General features: G+C 51.8%; 1 protein-coding gene across 1 annotated transcript in view; it reads left to right on the top strand.

Annotated features, from left to right (window-relative positions):
• The window catches only part of LOC147109721 (delta-like protein 4), a 326,101-nt gene that overhangs the window by 289,298 nt on the left and 12,932 nt on the right, over window positions 1-23,871 (top strand). Inside the window, 4 exon segments of the mRNA XM_086003839.1 lie at window positions 5,280-5,410; window positions 5,955-6,124; window positions 6,695-6,914; window positions 22,558-23,278. Of these exon segments, the coding sequence (XP_085859965.1) occupies window positions 5,280-5,410; window positions 5,955-6,124; window positions 6,695-6,914; window positions 22,558-23,278 (1,242 nt within the window).

Genomic DNA, 23,871 nt, shown 5'->3' with positions numbered 1-23,871 from the left:
TGTTGGTATATCTGTGTATCATAGCATGTGACTTGTTGGTATATCTGTGTATCAGAGGATGGGATGTGTTGGTATATCTCTGTATCTGAGGACGGGACGTGTTGGTATATCTGTGTATCTGAGGATGGGATGTGTTGGTACATCTGTGCATCTGAGGATGGGACATGTTGGTATATCTGTGTATCTGAGGATGGGACTTTTTGGTGTATCTGTGTATCTGAGGATGGGATGTGCTGGTATATCTGTGGATCTGAGGATGGGACCTACTGGTATATCTGTGTATCTGAGGATGGGACATGTTGATATATCTGTGTATCTGAGGATGGGTCGTATTAATATATCTGTGTATCTGAGGATGGGACATGTTGGTATATCTGTGTATCTGAGGAAGGGACTTTTTGTTATAACTGTGAATCAGAGCATGGCACGAGTTGGTATATCTGTGTATTTGAGGATGGGACCTGTTGGTATAGCTTTGTATCTGAGGATGGGACGTGTTGGTATATCTGTGTATCTGAGGATGGGACGTGTTGGTACATCTGTGTATCGGAGGATGGGACGTGTTGATATATCTTTGTATCTGAGGATGGGTCGTGTTGGTATATCTATGTATCTGAGGATGGGATGTGTTGGTATTTCGGTGTATCTGAGGATGGGATGCGTTGGTATATCTGTGTATCTGAGGATGGGATGTATTTGTATATCTGTGTATCTGAGGATGGGACATGTTGGTATATCTCTGTATCTGATGTGGGACGTGTTGATATATCTGTGTATCTGAGGATGGGACGTGTTGATATATCTGTGTGTCTGAGGATGGGACGTGCTCGTATATCATTGTATCTGAGGATGGGACGTGCTGGTACATCTGTGTATCGGAGCAGGGGACACGTCGGCATATCTGTGTATTTGAGGATGGGACGTGCTGGTATATCTGTGTATCTGCGGATGGGACGTGTTGGTATATCTGTGTATCCGAAGATGGGATGCGTTGGTATATCTGTGTATCTGAGGATGGGATGTATTTGTATATCTGTGTATCTGAGGATGGGACATGTTGGTATATCTCTGTATCTGAGGTGGGACGTGTTGATATATCTGTGTATCTGAGGATGGGACACGTCGGTATATCTGTGTATTTGAGGAAGGGACATGCTGGTATATCTGTGTATCTGCGGATGGGACGTGTTAGTATATCTGTGTATCTGCGGATGGGACGTGTTGGTGTATCTGTGTATCCGAAGATGGGACGTGTTGGTATATCTTTTTATCTGAGGATGGGATGTTTTGGTATATCTATGTATCTGAGGATGGGCCGTGTTGGTATATCTGTGTATCAGAGCATGGGGCGTGTTGTTACATCTGTGTATCGGATGATGGGACGTGTTGGTATATCTGTGTATCCGAGGATGGGACGTGTTGGTATATCTGTGTATCTGAGGATGGGATGTGTTGGTATATCTGTGTATCTGAGGATGGGACGTGTTGGTATATCTAAGTATCTGAGCATGGGTCGTGTTGGTATATCTATGTATCTGAGGATGGGACGTGTTGATATATATGTGTATCTGAGGATGGGACGTGCTGGTATATCTATGTATCTGAGGATGGGACGTGTTGGTGTATCTGTGTATCTGAGGATGGGATGTGTTGGTATATCTATATCTGAGGATGGGACCTGTTGATATATCTTTGTATCTGAGGATGGGTCGTGTTTGTATATCTATGTATCTGAGGATGGGACGTGTTGATATATATGTGTATCTGAGGATGGGACGTGCTGGTATATCTATGTATCTGAGGATGGGACGTGTTGGTATATCTGTGCATCTGAGGATGGAACGTGTTGGTTTATCTGTGTATCTGAGGATGGGACGTGTTGGTATATCTGTGTATCTGAGGATGGGATGTGTTTGTATATCTCTGTATCTGAGGATGGGACGTGTTGGTATATCTGTGTATCTGAGGGTGGGACGTGTTGATATATCTGTGTTTCTGAGGATGGGACGTGTTGATATATCTGTGTATCTGAGGATGGGACATGTTGATATATCTGTGTATCTGAGGATGGGACGTGTTGGTATATCTGAGTATCTGAGGATGGGACGTGTTTGTATATCATTGTATCTGAGGATGAGACGTGTTCGTATATCATTGTATCTGAGGATGGGACGTGCTGGTACATCTGTGTATTGGAGCAGGGGACACGTCGGTATATCTGTGTATTTGAGGATGGGACCTGCTGGTATATCTGTGTATCTGCGGATGGGACGTGTTAGTATATCTGTGTATCTGCGGATGGGACGTGTTGGTATATCTGTGTATCCGAAGATGGGATGTGTTGGTATATCTTTTTATCTGAGGATGGGATGTGTTGGTATATCTATGTATCTGAGGATGGGGCGTGTTGGTATATCTGTGTATCTGAGGATGGGATGTGTTGGTACATCTGTGTATCTGAGGATGGGACGTGTTGGTATATCTGTGTATCTGAGGATGGGACGTGTTGGTGTATCTGTGTATCTGAGGATGGCACGTTTTTGTATATCTGAGTATCTGAGGACGGGACGTGTTGGCATATCTATGTATCTGAGGATGGGACGTGTTGATATATCTTTGTATCTGAGGATGGGACGTGTTGATATATATGTGTATCTGAGGATGGGACGTGTTGATATATATGTGTATCTGAGGATGGGACGTGTTGATATATATGTGTATCTGAGGATGGGACGTGTTGATATATATGTGTATCTGAGGATGGGACGTGCTGGTATATCTATGTATCTGAGGATGGGACGTGTTGGTCTATCTGTGTATCTGAGGATGGGACGTGTTGGTTTATCTGTGTATCTGAGGATGGGACGTGTTGGTATATCTGTGTATCTGAGGATGGGATGTGTTTGTATATCTGTGTATCTGAGGATGGGACGTGTTGGTATATCTGTGTATCTGAGGGTGGGACGTGTTGATATATCTGTGTTTCTGAGGATGGGGCGTGTTGATATATCTGTGTATCTGAGGATGGGACATGTTGATATATCTCTGTTTCTGAGGATGGGACGTGCTGGTACATCTGTGTATCAGAGGAGGGGACGCTTCGGTATATCTGTGTATCTGCGAATGGGACGTGTTAGTATATCTGTGTATCTGCGGGTGGGATGTGTTGGTACATCTGTGTATCGGGTGATGGTACGTGTTGGTATAACTGTGTATCTGAGGAAGGGACGTGTTGGTATATGTGTGTATCTGAGGATGGGATGTGTTGGTATATCCGTGTATCTGAGGATGGGATGTGCTGATATATCTTTATATCTGAGGATGGGTCGTGTTGGTATATCTATGTATCTGAGGATGGGACATGTTGGTATATCTGTATATCTGAGGATGGGACGTGTTGGTATATCTATTTTTCTGAGGATGGGTCATGTTGTTATATCTATGTATCTGAGGATGGAACACATTGCTATATGTGTATCTGAGGATGGGACATATTGGTATATCTATCTATCTGAGGATGGGACCTGTTGGTATATCTGTGTATCTGAGAATCGGACGTGTTGCTATATCTATGTATCTGAGGATGGGACGTGTTGGTATATCTGTGTATCAGAGCATGGGACGTGTTGGTATATCTGTGTATCTGAGGATTGGACGTTTTGGTATATCTGTGTATCTGAGGATGAGACGTGTTGGTATATCTGTGTATCTGAAGATGGGACGTGTTGATATATCTGTGTATCTGAGGATGGGACATGTTCGTATATCATTGTATCTGAGGATGGGACATGTTGCTATATCTGTGTATCTGAGGATGGGACGTGCTGGTATATCTGTGTATCTGAGGATGGGACGTGTTGGTATATCTGTGTATCTGAGGATGGGACGTGCTGGTATATCTGTGTTTCTGAGGATGGGACGTGTTGGTATATCTGTGTATCTGAGGATCGGACGTGTTGGTAAATCTGTGTGTCTGAGGATGGGACGTGCTGGTATATCTGTGTATCTGAGGATGTGACATGATGCTATATATGTGTATCTGAGGATGGGACATGTTGGTATATCTGTGTATCTGAGGATGGGGCGTCTTGGTATATCTGTCTATCAGAGCATGGGACGTGTTGGTATATCTGAGTATCTGAGGATGGGACGTGCTGGCATATCTATGTATCTGAGGATGGGACGTGTTGGTATATCTGTGTATCTGAGGATGTGACGTGTTGGTATATCTGTGTATCTGAGGATCGGACGTGTTGGTAAATCTGTGTGTCTGAGGATGGGACGTGCTGGTATATCTGTGTATCTGAGGATGTGACATGATGCTATATATGTGTATCTGAGGATGGGACATGTTGGTATATCTGTGTATCTGAGGATGGGGCGTCTTGGTATATCTGTCTATCAGAGCATGGGACGTGTTGGTATATCTGAGTATCTGAGGATGGGACGTGCTGGCATATCTATGTATCTGAGGATGGGACGTGTTGGTATATCTGTGTATCTGAGGATGTGACGTGTTGGTATATCTGTGTATCTGAGGATGGGACGTGTTGGTATATCTTTGTCTCTGAGGACGGGACGTGTTGGTATATCTGTGTATCTGAGAATGGGACGTGTTGGTATATCTGTGTATCTGAGGATGGGACGTGTTGGTATATCTGTGTGTCTGAGGATGGGACGTGTTGGTATATCTGATTATCTGAGGATGGCACGTGCTGGTATATCTATATATCTGAGGATGGGACATGTTGGTATATCATTGTATCTGAGGATGGGACGTGCTGGTATATCTATGTATCTGAGGATGGGACATGTTGGTATATCATTGTATCTGAGGATGGGTTGTGTTGGTATATCTGTGTATCTGAGGATGGGACGTGTTGGTATATCTGTGTATCTGAGGATCGGACGTGTTGCTATATCTATGTATCTGAGGATGGGACCTGCTGGTACATCTGTGTATCGGAGGAGGGGACGTTTCGGTATATCTGTGTATCTGAGGATCGGACGTGTTGGTAAATCTGTGTGTCTGAGGATGGTACGTGTTGGTATATCTGTGTATCAGAGCATGGGACGTGTTGGTATATCTATGTCTCTCAGGATGGGACGTGCTGGTATATCTATATATCTGAGGATGGGACGTTTTGGTATATCTGTGTATCTGAGGATGGGACGTGCTGGTATATCTGAGTTTCACGTTCCTTGTCGAGGTTTGCGGGATGATTAACTCTGTGCTTTTCTCTCTCTCTCTGTCTCTCTCTCTCTCTCTCTCTCTCGAGGTGCCGCTTTGGCTGGCAGGGAGTTTCGTGTGCTGACTGTATGCACTATCCAGGCTGTCTCCACGGGACCTGCCAAGAGCCCTTTCAGTGCACCTGTAAGGAAGGATGGGGTGGACTCTTCTGTAACCAGGGTGAGTGTCTGAAGTGGGAGAAGGACCCAATGTGGAGACAGCCCCTGTTCCTGCCCCACCCACCAGGGGACGGCCTCTCATCCTGCCCCTCCCCCCAGGTGTCGGCCCCTCCTCCTGCCCCTCCCCCCAGGGTGACACGGACCCTCCTCCTGTCCCTCCCCCCAGTGTGGCACGGCCCCTCCTCCTGCCTCTCCCCCATGGGACGGCCCCGCCTCCTGCCCCACCGCCCAGGCAACGGCCCCTCCTCCTGCCCCTCCCCCCGGGGACGGATCCTCCTCCTACCCCTCCCCCCAAGGGACAGACCCTCCTCCTGCCCCTCCCCCCAGGGCACGGACCCTCCTCCTGCCCCTCCCTCCAGTGTGACACGGACTCTCCTCCTGCCCCTCCCCCCACAACCTTTGCTATTCCAATTGTTTACCCTGTTTGGTTATTTTGAAGGGGGAGGGGGAGGGGGCACCCTCTGAAAGATAGCTCCTAGACTTCCTTTGTGTTCCTTGTGAATTGTGACTAACTTTCTCCCCCTCCCTCTCTGCTTCGCCCACAGATCTCAACTACTGCACCCACAACAAGCCGTGCAGGAACAACGCAACCTGCACCAACACTGGGCAGGGCAGTTACACCTGCACCTGCCAGCCCGGCTACACTGGGATCAACTGCCAATCGGCCATTCACAAGTGTGACAGCAGCCCCTGCAGGAACGGGGGTACCTGCACGGTAAGGCACAGCCCACAGCCCGCCTCTGCTGAGCTTCGGCTAGCCGAGTGCTCCTCTCCATCACCACAAAAGAACCCAGTAACATCCTCATCCAGCAGAAAGTGGCACCACTGAGGAGGGAGATTCCCGCCAAGGAGGGGGATATTCCCACCAGGGAGGGTGGATATTCCCACCAGGGAGGGGGAGATTCCCACCAGGGAGGGTGGAGATTCCCACCAGGGAGGGTGGAGATTCCCACCAGGGAGGGTGGCGATTCCCACCAGCTGGACAAATGTAACTATTTTCTTGTCGAGTACATTCATCATTCAGTCCGAGACTCCCAAATTAAATGCTGACTCTCCTCCTCATCCAATATTCTCAGCTCACTGATCTCCCAGATGGTGCGGAGACATCTAATGGTGATAAATAGGCACTGATAGCAGGGGACAACCCATCACATTCCCAGCAAGTTAACTCTCAGCTGGGACTGGTGCATCTTGCAGGGAGAGACACTCAAAGGTGAATGTACCTGGAATCACTTTCCCTTGAAATAGACCATTTGTTCCTAATGTTCTGGTCCTTTTGTTGCAGGAATTGGATGAGAGTTACAGTTGTTCTTGTCCGCCTGGCTTTGTTGGGCTGCACTGTGAGGACAGCACCCTGACGTGCACAGATTCCCCCTGCTTCAATGGCGGCTCCTGTTTCGAGAGATTGCCGGGGGTCCCTTACAGCTGTAGCTGCCCCCTGGGGTTCACCGGCTTAAACTGTGAGCAGAAAGTGGACCGGTGTACCAGCAACCCGTGTGCAAACGGTAATTCATGGGCTCTTGTTCATGTTTCATTACAGTGCTTCTCCTTGTAACACTCTGCTTAAATGGAGAAGTTGATTCAGAAGTTTGTATAGAACTCCCCATAGCCCCGTATCAATCCCAAACTATATCCCACTGCCTCGCTCTCCCCCCATAGCCCCGTATCAATCCCAAACTATATCCCACTGCCTCGCTCTCCCCCCATAGCCCCGTATCAATCCCAAACTAATCCCACTGCCTTGCTCTCCCCGCATAGCCCCGTATCAATCCCAAACTAATCCCACTGTCCCGCTCTCTCCCCATAGCCCCGTATCAATCCCAAACTATATCCCACCGCCTCGCTCTCCCCGCATAGTCCTGTATCAATCCCAAACTAATCCCACTGTCCCGCTCTCTCCCCATAGTCCCGTATCAATCCCAAACTATATCCCACTGCCTCGCTCTCCCCCCATAGCCCCGTATCAATCCCAAACTAATCCCACTGTCCCGCTCTCTCCCCATAGCTCTGTATCAATCCCAACCTAACCCCACTGTCCCGCTCTCTCCCCATAGCCCTGTATCAATCCCAAACTATATCCCACTGCCTCGCTCTCCCCCCATAGCCCCGTATCAATCCCAAACTAATCCCACTGTCCCGCTCTCTCCCCATAGCCCTGTATCAACCCCAAACTAATCCCGTCGTACTCCAAAAGTTGTCTGCAATGCGAGAGGAATCCCCCACCACCACCCTCAGTCCCTAAAGCAAGCCTACAGATTCTGGCTTGTGAAGGAAGTCTTTATATGTGTGTATATATTGTTACGGTCCGATTGTCTCGGAGCCTCCTTTCTCCTAAAAACAGTAATCCTCGAACAATCCGAGTTTCAAGCACTTTATAATTCACATAACACAAAACAAGACAACACAGCACATCTTTCAGTGCTCGTTGCGTCTCGGGAACCTCGCCCTCTTATACTCAGCTGGCTGGGAAAGTCTCCGCCCACTCCAGTTACAATTACCTTTTCAAGGTAATCACCCTGCTGCAATACATGTATGTGTTTGTGTCTATGTGTGTATGTATGGCACGTGTCTATGTATATGAGTGTGTGTATATGTATATGTGTGTCTGTGTGTATATATATCTATACATATAAAACGGTCCGTCTGTCTTTCCGTCTGTCTTTCCATCTTTCCGTCTGTCTGTCCGGCTATACAATCAAAAGTTATAGAGCGTACCTACACATATGTTATATCAAAAGAAAGCTTATCATTAGGGGACTCTAATAGGCGTATTTACTTTTTGGTCAGACAAAAATTGTTCCGACAGTATACAAAAAAGGTTCAAAAAACGGCAACATTCCGCTCATTAGCGTTGAGTGACGTGATGGTTGACCAATCGTACAGGGGATTAACCTGATGGTTGACCAATCGGTGCGTCACGGGGGGCGTTTTATTGCGTGTGTGGGCGGGCCTAATCCTTCTGAGCTGAGGTGAGTGGCCGCCATCTTGATTCCTAATGATTCATTTATTTTTCCCACTTTCTGCGTGTTTATTTTCAAATCTAGATTTCCAGCAAAAAAAAAGTTGCTTTTAAAACACATTAATTTTCCTACCTTTCACCCTTTTTTTTTTCCTCTTGACTCGCTACCTCCGCCGGGCGCCGCAACCTTCCAGGGTTACCCAGCCTGCAGGCCTCGAAGCCTCGGCCTCTCCTCCCCAGCCACGCCCGAGCTAGGCACCTCCCGTCCCGCTCAACAAGCAGCCCGCGATCGCCGCCATCTTTGTAAAGGCTGGCGGGGCGGGCCTGAGCCGAGCATAGCCACCGCCGCCATCTTTGTAAAGGCTGGCGGGGCGGTACGGAGCTCCGCGGAGCCGGCGCTGGGCTCGGGTGCTTTGTGGCCTGCGGCCGAACGGCGGCTGCGGAGCTCGGGCTGCCCGGGGCGCTGGGCTCAGTTGGGCCATGCCAGTGTGGGTGCCCGAGGCCTAGCCTTCTCCAGCCACCGCCGGCAGCGCAACTCTCAACACTGGCAGAGGGGAGAGGGTCTGCTGGCTCCCCCCCTCCCTTTCCCCCCACTTCCCCCCTCCTTCCCCCCTCCTTCCCCCCACACCCCCTTCCCCCCACACCCCCTTCCCACCCCCCTTTCCCCCTCCCACACCCCCTTCCCACCCCTCCCACACACCCCCTTCCCCCCCTCCCACACACCCCATTCCCCCCCTCCCCCCCTCCCCCTTCCCCCCTCCCCCCCTTTCCCCCCCTCCCCCATTCCCTTCCCCCCCTTTGCTTCCCCCCTCCCCTTCCCTTCACCCCCTCCCCCTTCCCTTCTCCCCCCTTCCCTTCCCCTTCTCCTCTTCCCCTTTCCCTTCCCCCCTTCCCTCCCCCCCATTCCCCCCCTCCCACCCCCCCTTCCCCCCTTCCCCCACCCCCCCTTCCCCCCACCCCTTCTCCCACCCCCCTTCCCCCCACCCCTTTCCCCCCTTTCCCCCCACCCTTTCCCCCACCCCTTCCCCCCACCCCTTTCCCCCACCCCTTTCCCCCCCACCCTGTCCCCCCCCACTTTCCCCCACCCCTTTCCCCCCCACCCCATCCCCCCCCACTTTCCCCCACCCCTTCCCCCCCCACTTTCCCCCACCCCTTTCCTCTTTCTCTCCTTCCCTCTCTCTCTCCTTCCCTCTCTGTCTCTCTCTCGCCTTCCCTCTGTCTCTGTCTCTCTCTCCCTCTCTCTCTCTGTCTCTCTCTCTTCCCCCAGTCTCTCTCTCCCCCCCAGTCTCTCTCTCACTCTCTCTCCCCCCCCAGTCTCTCTCTCTCTCCCCCCCAGTCTCTCTCTCTCCCCCCAGTCTCTCTCTCTCTCCCCCCCAGTCTCTCTCTCTCTCTCCCCCCCCAGTCTCTCTCTCTCTCTCTCCCCCCCCCGTCTCTCTCTACTCCCCCCAGTCTCTCTCTCTCTTCTCCCCCCAGTCTCTCTCTCTCTCTCTCTCTCTTCCAACAACAGCATGCCCTCAAAAAACCCTCGGCACCGCCGGGCACTCCAGCTAGTGTATATATATATATATAATAATATGTATGTGTGTATAAACGGGTACAGCTTTAAGAAATTGTATAAAATGTCAGAATAACCAAGGCAAAGCGATACAGCTTTAAGAAATCTTTAAAGGCAATTAAATTCAATCAGGAAGGACTTCCAACCTGGAAGGATAAAAGGCAGGGAAATGGTTCAGCTGAGAGAGGAAGGCACTGAGGGTGAGAATCTGTATGCGGGAAAGTAATCCCTATTACTGTTTTGTTCATCTTGTCATTTAAAGACACCACTGCCGTGGGTAAATAAACCTTACTGGTTTTGAACATTATGCTCTAGTCTGTGTGTCTAATTGATCACTGGGTCCGAGGACTGTTTCAATGTGTGACCCGGGGTGGCACTCTGAGAAAGGGCAAGACCTGGAGGAAATGGTGAGAGTATTCATTCAGGCTGCATTGACACAACCGGAGCAGATCTATCTTATTAATCTGCTAAAACCATGGAGCGATCGGGGACCCTTGTGTCCGAGCCGGAACCTCTGTGGCCTCTCGACCTGAGAAACCGGGGCATTTCACCTGGCCGAAGGACTGACGGCCAAGCAGCGACCAAAACTGCTCAAACAAAAGGGGATGTTTTTACCTCTCGACTCAGGAAAACTCGTGTTAGTAAACATGATATCATAACACTGCAAGGAATAATGGTCCCGGTGAAACTGTACCAGATCTCCGAGGTGAAGAGATGGAGGTCTCCCAAGAGTCCAGGACAATGCTAGAGCTAGGGGTGACAGAAGAGTCACAGTGAATGGCCAAACCCTATAGTTATAGAGGATAGGGTGACAGAGTCGCACAGTAACGGGTGGACGAGCTGATTGAACGCTGGGGAATGCCAACATTTTGTCCACCCGGGACCTTACAAATGGGTTTTGGCCGATACCTTTAACAGAATCTGGCAAAGAAAAAACAGCCTTTATAAGACCTGGAGCCTGGAGGTCTATACCACCACCATTTGGACTGCACAGGGCTCCTGCCATCTATCAGCAGCTAATGGATGGGCTTTCCCGGCCTTATGCTCACGATGCCGCTGCATGCTTAGATAATACTGTAATTTACAATGGCCACTGGGAGTCCCATCAACAGAAATTAGAAGCGGTGACTGATAGCTTAAGAAAGGCAGGTTTGATGGCCAACCCAGGGAAACACCATTTGGGTTTGTCAGAGGCACGTTACTTGAGGTATGTAGTCGGGGCGGACTAGTTAACCCCAACTTGAGTAGATGCTATTGGGAAATGGTCCAGACCTGTGACAAAAAAACAAGTAAATATTTTCTGGGCCTCGATGAGAGTGAGCCTTTGGTTCAGTGGTAGCGTTTCCGCATCTGGGTCAGTCGGTGCAGGAGTCGAACCCCACTCCAGACAGTCCCTTATGTGGGTCAGACGGTGCAGGAGTCGAACCCCACTCCAGACAGTCCCTTATGTGGGTCAGACGGTGCAGGAGTCGAACCCCACTCCAGACAGTCCCGTCTCTGGGTCAGACGGTGCAGGAGTCAAACCCCACTCCAGACAGTCCCGCATGTGCGTCAGATGGTGCAGGAGTCGAACCCCACTCCAGACAGTCCCGTCTCTGGGTCAGACGGTGCAGGAGTCGAACCCCACTCCAGACAGTCCCGTCTCTGGGTCAGACGGTGCAGGAGTCGAACCCCACGCCAGACAGTCCCGTCTCTGGGTCAGACGGTGCAGGAGTCGAACCCCACTCCAGACAGTCCCGTCTCTGGGTCAGACGGTGCAGGAGTCGAACCCCACGCCAGACAGTCCCGTCTCTGGGTCAGACGGTGCAGGAGTCGAACCCCACTCCAGACAGTCCCGTCTCTGGGTCAGACGGTGCAGGAGTCGAACCCCACTCCAGACAGTCCCGTCTCTGGGTCAGACGGTGCAGGAGTCGAACCCCACTCCAGACAGTCCCGTCTCTGGGTCAGACGGTGCAGGATTCAAACCCCACTCCAGACAGTCCCGTCTCTGGGTCAGACGGTGCAGGAGTCGAACCCCACTCCAGACAGTCCCGTCTCTGGGTCAGACGGTGCAGGATTCAAACCCCACTCCAGACAGTCCTGTCTCTGGGTCAGACGGTGCAGGAGTCGAACCCCACGCCAGACAGTCCCGTATGTGGGTCAGACGGTGCAGGAGTCGAACCCCACGCCAGACAGTCCTGTCTCTGGGTCAGAAGGTGCAGGAGTCGAACCCCACTCCAGACAGTCCCGTATGTGGGTCAGACGGTGCAGGAGTCGAACCCCACTCCAGACAGTCCCGTCTCTGGGTCAGACGGTGCAGGAGTCGAACCCCACGCCAGACAGTCCTGTCTCTGGGTCAGACGGTGCAGGAGTCGAACCCCACTCCAGACAGTCCCGTATGTGGGTCAGACGGTGCAGGAGTCGAACCCCACTCCAGACAGTCCCGTCTCTGGGTCAGAAGGTGCAGGAGTCGAACCCCACTCCAGACAGTCCTGTCTCTGGGTCAGAAGGTGCAGGAGTCGAACCCCACTCCAGACAGTCCCGTCTCTGGGTCAGACGGTGCAGGAGTCGAACCCCACTCCAGACAGTCCCGTCTCTGGGTCAGACGGTGCAGGAGTCGAACCCCACTCCAGACAGTCCCGTATCTGGGTCAGACGGTGCAGGAGTCGAACCCCACTCCAGACAGTCCCGTATCTGGGTCAGACGGTGCAGGAGTCGAACCCCACTCCAGACAGTCCCGTCTCTGGGTCAGAAGGTGCAGGAGTCGAACCCCACTCCAGACAGTCCTGTCTCTGGGTCAGACGGTGCAGGAGTCGAACCTCACTCCAGACAGTCCCATCTCTGGGTCAGACGGTGCAGGAGTCGAACCTCACTCCAGACAGTCCCGTCTCTGGGTCAGTCGGTGCAGGAGTCGAACCCCACTCCAGACAGTCCTGTCTCTGGGTCAGACGGTGCAGGAGTCGAACCCCACTCCAGACAGTCCTGTCTCTGGGTCAGACGGTGCAGGAGTCGAACCCCACTCCAGACAGTCCTGTCTCTGGGTCAGACGGTGCAGGAGTCGAACCCCACTCCAGACAGTCCCGTCTCTGGGTCAGACGGTGCAGGAGTCGAACCCCACGCCAGACAGTCCCGTATGTGGGTCAGACGGTGCAGGAGTCGAACCCCACTCCAGACAGTCCCGTCTCTGGGTCAGAAGGTGCAGGAGTCGAACCCCACGCCAGACAGTCCCGTATGTGGGTCAGACGGTGCAGGAGTCGAACCCCACTCCAGACAGTCCCGTCTCTGGGTCAGATGGTGCAGGAGTCGAACCCCACGCCAGACAGTCCCGTATGTGGGTCAGACGGTGCAGGAGTCGAACCCCACGCCAGACAGTCCCGTCTCTGGGTCAGAAGGTGCAGGAGTCGAACCCCACGCCAGACAGTCCCGTATGTGGGTCAGACGGTGCAGGAGTCGAACCCCACTCCAGACAGTCCCGTCTCTGGGTCAGACGGTGCAGGAGTCGAACCCCACTCCAGACAGTCCCGTCTCTGGGTCAGACGGTGCAGGAGTCAAACCCCACTCCAGACAGTCCTGTCTCTGGGTCAGTCGGTGCAGGAGTCGAACCCCACTCCAGACAGTCCCGTCTCTGGGTCAGACGGTGCAGGAGTCGAACCCCACTCCAGACAGTCCTGTCTCTGGGTCAGACGGTGCAGGAGTCAAACCCCACTCCAGACAGTCCCGTCTCTGGGTCAGACGGTGCAGGAGTCGAACCCCACTCCAGACAGTCCCGTCTCTGGGTCAGACGGTGCAGGAGTCAAACCCCACTCCAGACAGTCCCGTATGTGGGTCAGACGGTGCAGGAGTCGAACCCCACGCCAGACAGTCCCGTCTCTGGGTCAGACGGTGCAGGAGTCAAACCCCACTCCAGACAGTCCCGTATGTGGGTCAGACGGTGCAGGAGTCGAACCCCACTCCAGACAGTCCCGTCTCTGGGTCAGACGGTGCAGGAGTCGAACCCCACTCCAGACAGTCCCATCTCTGGGTCAGACGGTGCAGGAGTCGAACCCCACTCCAGACAGTCCCATCTCTGGGTCAGACGGTGCAGGAGTCGAACCTCACTCCAGACAGTCCTGTCTCTGGGTCAGACGGTGCAGGAGTCGAACCCCACTCCAGACAGTCCCGTCTCTGGGTCAGACGGTGCAGGAGTCGAACCCCACTCCAGACAGTCCTGTATCTGGGTCAGATGGTGCAGGAGTCGAACCCCACGCCAGACAGTCCCGTCTCTGGGTCAGTCGGTGCAGGAGTCGAACCCCACTCCAGACAGTCCTGTCTCTGGGTCAGTCGGTGCAGGAGTCGAACCCCACGCCAGACAGTCCCGTCTCTGGGTCAGATGGTGCAGGAGTCGAACCCCACTCCAGACAGTCCCGTCTCTGGGTCAGACGGTGCAGGGTTCAAACCCCACTCCAGACAGTCCTGTCTCTGGGTCAGACGGTGCAGGGTTCAAACCCCACTCCAGACAGTCCCGTCTCTGGGTCAGACGGTGCAGGGTTCAAACCCCACTCCAGACAGTCCTGTCTCTGGGTCAGACGGTGCAGGAGTCGAACCCCACTCCAGACAGTCCCATCTCTGGGTCAGACGGTGCAGGAGTCGAACCCCACTCCAGACAGTCCCGTCTCTGGGTCAGACGGTGCAGGAGTCGAACCCCACTCCAGACAGTCCCGTCTCTGGGTCAGACGGTGCAGGAGTCGAACCCCACTCCAGACAGTCCCGTCTCTGGGTCAGACGGTGCAGGAGTCAAACCCCACTCCAGACAGTCCCGTCTCTGGGTCAGACGGTGCAGGGTTCAAACCCCACTCCAGACAGTCCCGTATGTGGGTCAGACGGTGCAGGAGTCGAACCCCACTCCAGACAGTCCCGTATGTGGGTCAGACGGTGCAGGAGTCGAACCCCACTCCAGACAGTCCCGTATGTGGGTCAGACGGTGCAGGAGTCGAACCCCACTCCAGACAGTCCCGTATGTGGGTCAGACGGTGCAGGAGTCGAACCCCACTCCAGACAGTCCCGTATGTGGGTCAGACGGTGCAGGAGTCGAACCCCACTCCAGACAGTCCCGTATGTGGGTCAGACGGTGCAGGAGTCAAACCCCGCTCCAGACAGTCCCGTCTCTGGGTCAGACGGTGCAGGAGTCGAACCTCACTCCAGACAGTCCCGTCTCTGGGTCAGACGGTGCAGGAGTTGAACCTCACTCCAGACAGTCCCGTCTCTGGGTCAGACGGTGCAGGAGTCGAACCCCACTCCAGACAGTCCTGTCTCTGGGTCAGACGGTGCAGGAGTCGAACCTCACTCCAGACAGTCCCGTCTCTGGGTCAGTCGGTGCAGGAGTCAAACCTCACTCCAGACAGTCCCGTCTCTGGGTCAGACGGTGTAGGATTTGATCCCCGCTCCAGACAGTCCTGTCTCTGGGTCAGACGGTGCAGGAGTTGATCCCCGCTCCAGACAGTCCCGTCTCTGGGTCAGACGGTGCAGGGTTCAAACCCCACATAGAAACATAGAAACATAGAAGATAGGAGCAGGAGTAGGCCATTCGGCCCCTCGAGCCTGCTCCACCATTCAATGAGATCATGGCTGATCATCCAAACTCAGTACCCTGTCCCTGCCTTCTCCCCATATCCCTTGATCTCTTTAGCCTTAAGAAATATATCTAACTCCTTCTTGAATATATTTAATGGCTTGGCCTCAACTGCCTTCTGTGATAGAGAATTCCACAGGTTCACCACTCTCTGGGTGAAGAAATTCCTCCTCATCTCTGTCCTAAATGGCTTACCCCTTATCTTTAGACTGTGACCCCTCGTTCTGGACTCCCCCCGCCATTGGGAACATCCTTCCTGCATCTAGTCTGTCTAGTCCTGTTTGAATTTTATAGGTTTCAATGAGATCCTCTCTCATTCTTCTAAACTCCAGCGAGTATAAGCCCAATCGACCCAATCTCTCCTCATACGTCATTCCTGCCATCCCAGGTTTCAGTCTGGTGAATCTTCGCTGCACTTCCTCCATGGCAAGAACATCCTTCCTCAGATAAGGCGACCAAAACTGCACACAATACTCAAGGTGTGGTCTCACCAAGGGCCTGTACAACTGCAGCAAGACATCCTTGTTCCTGTACTCAAACCCTCTCGCTACGAAGGCCAACATACCATTTGCCTTCTTAATCACCTGCTGCACCTGCATGCTTACCTTCAGCGACTGGTGCACAAGGACACCCAGGTCTCATTGCACTTCCCCTTCTCCCAATCCATTGCCGTTCAGATAATAATCTGCCTTCCTGTTTTTGCCACCAAAGTGGATAACCTCGCATTTATTCACATTGGGCAGATGCATGGCAGATGCAGTATAATCACCCAACCTGTCCAAATCATACTGGAGTTTCTCGGCATCCTCCTCACAGCACACAAGCCCACCCAGCTTTGTGTCGTCTGCAAACTTGGAGATATTACATCTAGTTCCCTCGTCTAGATCATTAATATATATTGTGAATAGCTGGGGTCCAAGGACCGATCCCTGCGGTACCCCACTAGTCACTGCCTGCCACTCGGAAAAAGACCCGTTTATTCCAACTCTTTGCTTCCTGTCTGCCAACCAGTTCTCTATCCAAGTCAGTACCTTGCCCCCAAACCAATGTGCCTTAACTTTACATACTAATCTCTTATGCGGGACCTTATCGAAAGCCTTCTGAAAGTCCAAATACACCACATCCACTGGTTCTCCCTTATCTATTCTACCAGTTACATCCTCAAAAAATTCCAGTAGATTAGTCAAGCACGATTTACCTTTTGTAAATCCATGTTGACTTTGTCCGATCCTGTCACTGTTTTCCAAGTGCTCTGCTATTACATCTTTTATAATGGACTCTAGCATTTTCCCCACTACCGATGTCAGGCTTACCGGCCCATAATTCCCCGTTTTCTCTCTACCACCTTTTTTGAACAGTGGGGTAACATTAGCTACCCTCCAATGCATGGGAACTGTTCCAGAGTCTATAGAATTTTGGAAGATAACCAGCAATGCATCTACGATTTCTAGGGCCACTTCCTTAAGTACCCTAGGATGTAAATTATCAGGCCCTGGGGATTTATCGGCCTTCAATCCCGTCAATTTCCCTAACACCATTTCCCTACAAATACTGATTGCATTCAATTCCTCCCTCTCATTAGACCCTATGTTCCCTGACATCTCTGGGAAGTTATTTGTGTCCTCCTTTGTGAAGACAGAACCAAAATATGTATTTAATTGGTCAGCCATTTCTTTGTTCCCCATTATAAATTCCCCTGATTCTGACTGCAAGGGACCTATGCATGACTTCACCAATCTTTTTCTCTTCACATATCTATAGAAGCTTTTGCAGTCAATTTTTATGTTCCTCGCAAGCTTACTCTCATACTCTATTTTCCCCCTCTTAATTACTCCCTTTGTCCTCCTTTGCTGAATCCTAAACTGCTCCCAATCCTCAGGTTTACTGCTTTTTCTGGCCAATTTATATGTCCTCTCCTTGGATCTTATGCTATCCCTAATTTCTCTTGTTAGCCACGGTTGAGTCATCGTTTTTGTTTTATTTTTATGCCAAACTGGGATGAACAAATTCTGTAGTTCATCCATGTGATCTTTGAATGTTTGCCATTGTCTATCCACCATCAACCCTTTGAGTAACATTCCCCAATCAATCTTACCCAACTCGCGCCTCATACCATCGTAGTTTCCTTTATTTAAATTCAGGACCCTAGTCTCTGAGTCAACTACTTCACTCTCCATCTTAATGAAGAATTCTATCATATTAGGATCGCTCCGACCCAAGGGGCCTCGCACAACAAGATTGCTAATTAATCCTTTCTCATTACATAATACCCAGTCTAAGATGGCCTGGTCTCTAGTTGGTTCCTCGACATATTGGTCCAGGAAACCATCCCGTATACACTCCAGGAATTCCTCCTCCACAGTATTGTTACTAGTTTGGTTAGCCCACTCTATATGTAGATTAAAGTCACCCATGATAACTGCTGTGCCCTTATTGCACGCATCTCTAATTTCCCTTTTAATGCCATCCCCAACCTCCGCATTACTGTTTGGGGGTCTGTATACCACTCCCACTAACGTTTTCTGCCCCTTGGTATTTCTCAGTTCTACCCAATCAGATTCCACATCATCAGAGCTAATATCCTTCCTTACAATTGTGTTAATCCCCTCTTTAACCAGCAATGCTACCCCACCTCATTTTCCTTTTTGCCTGTCTTTCCTGAATATTGAATACCCCTGGATGTTGAGTTCCGAGCCTTGGTCACCCTGGAGCCATGTTTCCGTAATCCCAATCATATCATATCCGTTTACCTCTATTTGCGCAGCTAATTCATCCACCTTATTACGAATGCTCCTCGCATTAAGACACAAAGCCTTGAAGCTTGTTTTTTTAACTCTCTTAGACCTTTTAGAATTATTATTTACTGTGGCCATGTTTGATTTAAACTCTTGATTTCTCTGACTGCCACCTTTGCTTTTCTCCTTCCTGTCTTTTGCTTATATCCTTCTTTCCGTTTCCTCTGTCTCCCTGCTCAGGTTCCCAACCCCCTGCCATTTTAGTTTAAACCCTCCCCCAGAGCACTAGCAAACACTTCCCCTAGGACATCGGTCCCGGTCCTGCCCAGGTGCAAACCGTCCAGTTTGTACTGGTCCCACCTCCCCCAGAACCGGTTCCAATGTCCAAGGAATTTGAATCCCTCCCCCTTGCACCATTCCTCTAGCCACATATTTACCTGAAATATCCTTCTATTTCTACTCTGACTAGCACGTGGCACTGGTAGCAATCCTGAGACCTTTGCGGTCCTATTTTTTAATTTACCTCCTAACTCCCTATATTCAGCTTTTAGGACCTCATCCCGTTTTTTACCTATATCGTTGGTACCTATATGCACCACGACAACTGGCTGTTCACCCTCCCCTTCTAAAATGCTCTGCAGCCGCTCTGAGACATCCTTTACCCTTGCACCAGGGAGGCAACATACCATCCTGAAGTCTCGTTTGCAGCCGCAGAAATGTCTATCTATTCCCCTTACAATAGAATCCCCTATTACTATAGCTCTACCCCTCTTTTTCCTCCCGTCCTGTGCAGCAGAACCACCCCTGGTGCCAGGAAGTTGGCTGCTGCTGCCATCCCCTGATAAGCCATCCTCCCCAACAATATCCAAAGCGGTATATCTGTTTGAGAGGGGGATGGCCACAGCGGACCCCTGCACTACCTGCCTGCGCCTACTACTCTGCCTGGCGGTCACCCATTCCCTTCCTGCCTGTGCAGCCTTTACCTGCGGTGTGACCAACTCATTAAACGTGCTTTCCACGATGTCCTCAGCATCGCGAATGCTCCAGTATGTATCCATTCGCAGCTCCAGCGCCGCAATGCGGTCTGCCAGCAGCTGCAGCTGGATACACTTCCCGCACACATGGTCGTCAGGGACACAGGAAGTGTCCCTGATTTCCCACATAGCGCAGGAGGAGCATACCACGGCGCCGAGCTGTACTGCCATGGCTTACCCTTTAATTAATTCAAATTAAATTAAATCAAATCAATCTCACCAATTACACTATAATTAAATGATATACTCAAGGGCCCTTGTTTACCAGCAGTCCCCGCTACACAACAGAGACCTTAGAAAGTATAAACCACAAAATTTAAGTTTGGAAAAAAGCGAGAAAGAGAGAAATACTCACTAACCAATCACTTACCTGCTTTCTGGTGACGTCACACTTCGGTTACTTTTTACTTCTCTCTCCCACTCTCGGAGCTCGGTTTAAATCAGCCTCTCCCGCCTCTCCTCTCGCAGGTCTGCCACTCCCGCTCTCGGAGCTCGGTTTAAATCAGCCTCTCCCGCCTCTCCTCTCGCAGGTCTGCCGCTCCCGCTCTCGGAGCTTGGTTTAAATCAGCCCCTCCCGCCTCTCCTCTCTCAGGTCTGCCTCTCCCGCTCTCGGAGCTCGGTTTAAATCAGCCTCTCCCGCCTCACCTCTCGCAGGTCCGCCGCTCCCGCTCTCGGAGCTCAGTTTAAATCAGCCTCTCCCGCCTCTCCTCTCGCAGGTCCGCCGCTCCCGCTCTCGGAGCTCGGTTTAAATCAGCCTCTCCCGCCTCTCCTCTCGCAGGTCTGCCTCTCCCGCTCTCGGAGCTCGGTTTAAATCAGCCTCTCCCACCTCTCCTCTCCCACTCCAGACAGTCCTGTCCCGTCTCTGGGTCAGACGGTGCAGGTTTCGAACCCCACTCCAGACAGTCCCGTCTCTGGGTCAGACGATGCAGGGTTCAAACCCCACTCCAGACAGTCCCGTCTCTGGGTCAGACGGTGCAGGGTTCAAACCCCACTCCAGACAGTCCCGTCTCTGGGTCAGACGGTGCAGGGTTCAAACCCCACTCCAGACAGTCCCGTCTCTGGGTCAGATGGCCCAGGGTTCAAACCCCACTCCAGACAGTCTCGTCTCTGGGTCAGACGGTGCAGGTTTCGAACCTCAATCCAGACAGTCCCGTCTCTGGGTCAGACGGTGCAGGGTTCAAACCCCAATCCAGACAGTCTCGTCTCTGGGTCAGACGGTGCAGGTTTCGAACCTCAGTCCAGACAGTCTTGTCTCTAGGTCAGACGGCCCAGGGTTCAAACCCCAATCCAGACAGTCTCGTCTCTGGGTCAGACGGTGCAGGATTCGACCCTCGCTCCAGACAGTCTCGTCTCTGGGTCAGACGGTGCAGGTTTCGAACCTCAGTCCAGACAGTCCCGTCTCTGGGTCAGACGGCGCAGGGTTCAAACCCCACTCCAGACAGTCTCGTCTCTGGGTCAGACGGTGCAGGGTTTGAACCCCACTCCAGACAGTCCCGTATCTGGGTCAGACGGTGCAGGGTTCAAATCCCACTCCAGACAGTCCCGTATCTGGGTCAGACGGTGCAGGGTTCAAACCCCACTCCAGACAGTCTCGTCTCTGGGTCAGACGGTGCAGGGTTTGAACCCCACTCCAGACAGTCCCGTATCTGGGTCAGACGGTGCAGGGTTCAAATCCCACTCCAGACAGTCCCGTATCTGGGTCAGACGGTGCAGGGTTCAAATCCCACTCCAGACAGTCCCGTCTCTGGGTCAGACGGTGCAGGGTTCGAACCCCACTCCAGACCGTCCTGGCGAGTGGAGTTGGAGCTTTGAATCCCGGGTTGAAGTTGCAGCGGGATACTCTCGTCCGGTGGGCATGGGTGCCCCCCCCCCCGATCGTATGGGTTGCGGGAGCCCATAGAACCCTCCCTAGCTGGTATAAAGATGGTTACGGCCATGGAAGGATGCGGCCAGTCAGACTGTTAATCAGCCTGCGATTCCAAAGGGAACAGCGAGAAGACACGAAAATGATGATGGGCCTCGGATATTGTGAACTATTTATCCCATACTGGCCCCTTTGCCAGATCCAGTCAAATCTCTGGAACCGAAGATGGTCCAACAGACCCCCAGAGTGGAAACAGCATTTGGGGTCCTCCAAGATGCCTTATGCTCAGACCCAGTACCGATGGTTCTGGATTTCTCCCGAGAGTTCATCTTCCAGCTGGATGCATTGGCGTTGGGCTGGAGGCAGAACTTTCCAAGGTTATCGAAGGGGCCGAGTATCCCACAATATCTTGAGTAGAGAGTTGCTGCCTAAAGAACACAACTATGTGATAAAATGGGCGGTGGAGACACTAAAGTACGATTTACTAGGGAGAACCTCCCAGCTGGTATCGGATCATGCCCCCTTATTATGCCCGGGCTATACATTGGTTTCTGTACCTCTAACCGTGTGCCTTTACCGTTGAGCATGGAGCCGGGTCGGCACGTGGGAATGTGATGCCCTCTCCCGAATGTCGTGCCTTACGACAGAAATCACTCGAGCCTCTGGCTCTTTGCTGGTGGGAGGGGGGGTGGGGATATTTAACAGAGTGAGTGAGGGACCATATGTGAGCCATAGGCTTTTGAGAGCTCTGTATCCACTATAGGGGTACAACTTTGTGAAATTGTATAAATTGTCAGAATGACCAAGGCAAAGCGGTATAGCTTTAAAAAATCTTTAAAGGCAATTAAGGTCAATCAGGAAAGACTTCCAGGCTGGAAGGATAAAGGGCAGGGAAATGGTTCAGTTGAGGAAGAGTGCGAGAGTGTGTCCTGTTACTGTTGTTTTTCATCTCTGTACTTAAAGACACCACAGCCATGGGTGAATAACATTATAATGGTTTTAAACATTAAGCTCTAGTCTGCGTGTCTAATTGACCACTGGGTCCTAGACCTGTTTGAGTATGCTATAGTGTGTGTATCTGTGTGTTTGTGTCTGTATGTATCTGTGTCTGTGTGTTTGTCTGTATGTATCTGTCTATTTATTTGTCTGTGTGTGCGTGTTAGTGTCACTGAATCTAATCCCACAACCGGCAGGCAGTAGCTGCTGAGCCGGTACCTCGGGGCAAGTGGATCAGTTCCTTGTTGGCTGGGGAATGATGTGCGGGTGGAGTTTTGGAGCCTGATGCCTCCCCTTCGCCAGTGTCCTGACCTGTGAATCTCTGGTGGGGCCTGGACTGCGTTTATTGAGTGATAAGTTTGAAAGCTGTCCCTTGGTTGGTGAACTGCTGCTGAACAGTTTCCCTCCCTTGTTGCAGGGGGCCAGTGCTTCGATCTGGGGCTGTCGAGAATGTGTCGCTGTCAGGCGGGCTTCGCTGGGCAAAGGTGCGAGATTAATGTGAATGACTGCGCCAGGAACCCCTGTGCCAACGGAGCCACCTGCTTTGACCACATCAACAACTACACCTGTGTGTGCCCAGCCGGCTTCTCAGGCCAGGACTGCAGGGAACGGCTGGGGGATGAGTGTGACTCCAGGCCATGCCACAATGGCGGGACGTGCCACGCTGGCGTATATGGCAAAAGCTTTTTGTGTCAATGCCCATTCAACTTCATGGGCGCGCTGTGCGAGATCCCGGTGTTTCCCAGCCCGTCACAGAAGCTGCAGCAGCCACCGAGCCCCTTCCCCTGGGTGGCTGTGTCACTGGCCTTCGGACTGATGGCCTTTGTCATGCTGCTGTGTGTCCTGGGCATCGCTCTGAGGCACATCCAGAGACCTCGCAGGCAGCAGCACCAAGACACCGAGACCATGAACAACCTGACCGAGTCCCAGCGGGACAACCTGATCGCAGCATCCCAGCTCAAGCTGACCAACAAGAAGGCCGATCTGGAAGGGGAGTGCAAGTCCAATTACAAACACAGAAACTGTGCCGTGGATTGGAATTTGGCCACGGGCCTCAAGGCTGTTCCTTCTCAAGAACTCAAATGCCATAAAAATCGCAAATGTAGAAAAGAGGAAAGCTTGCCCCTCAGAAGCTCGTGGTAAGTTACTCGCTATTTCTCTAACAAATTCTTAAATATCTGCAGTGAGCGGAAGTTAGATAACAGCAAGGTCACAAAGCAACCTGACTCCTCAGATCAGGGTCCAGCGAGGCTCAGTGTGGTTAAGATGAATTGCAACTACTTTAGGCTCATGTGCACAATCAGATATGCAGGGATATAGTGGCACTGACTAACCAAGGTCTGTCAGCATCTTCTGGACATGAAGTCCCTGCCCTGTACATGCTGTGCGGGGTGTGGGGTGTGTGGGGTGTGGGTCTTCCGTCGTGTCCAGCAGCTCTTTGCAGCCTCCTCGATGTTAAATCTCCAGCAGACTGAGACTCAGAGTCTCTCGAACCTGCAGCTCCTGCTGGCTGATCAGCTGTAACATTAGACATGCAATACATCGCAGCTATTAAATGTCCTGTAAAACACACAGGGTTTATGTTTCAGACAGAGCAGGCCTCTGTCACAACACCAAACACCTTGTTGCGTTATATAAAAGCTCCTCCTTCACCATCAGGCCATATCAACCGGTGCTGGGTGTAGCCATGGAGATCCCAGACCAGCACTCGCTGTCGTCGTGGCGATCCCTG

Source organism: Somniosus microcephalus, chromosome 12, assembly GCF_052327205.1.
Source record: "Somniosus microcephalus isolate GS21.2 chromosome 12, FLI_Smic_1.0, whole genome shotgun sequence".
In the NCBI taxonomy this organism is placed as follows: Eukaryota; Metazoa; Chordata; class Chondrichthyes; order Squaliformes; family Somniosidae; genus Somniosus; species Somniosus microcephalus.
This window is presented reverse-complemented; position numbering and strand designations above follow the sequence as displayed.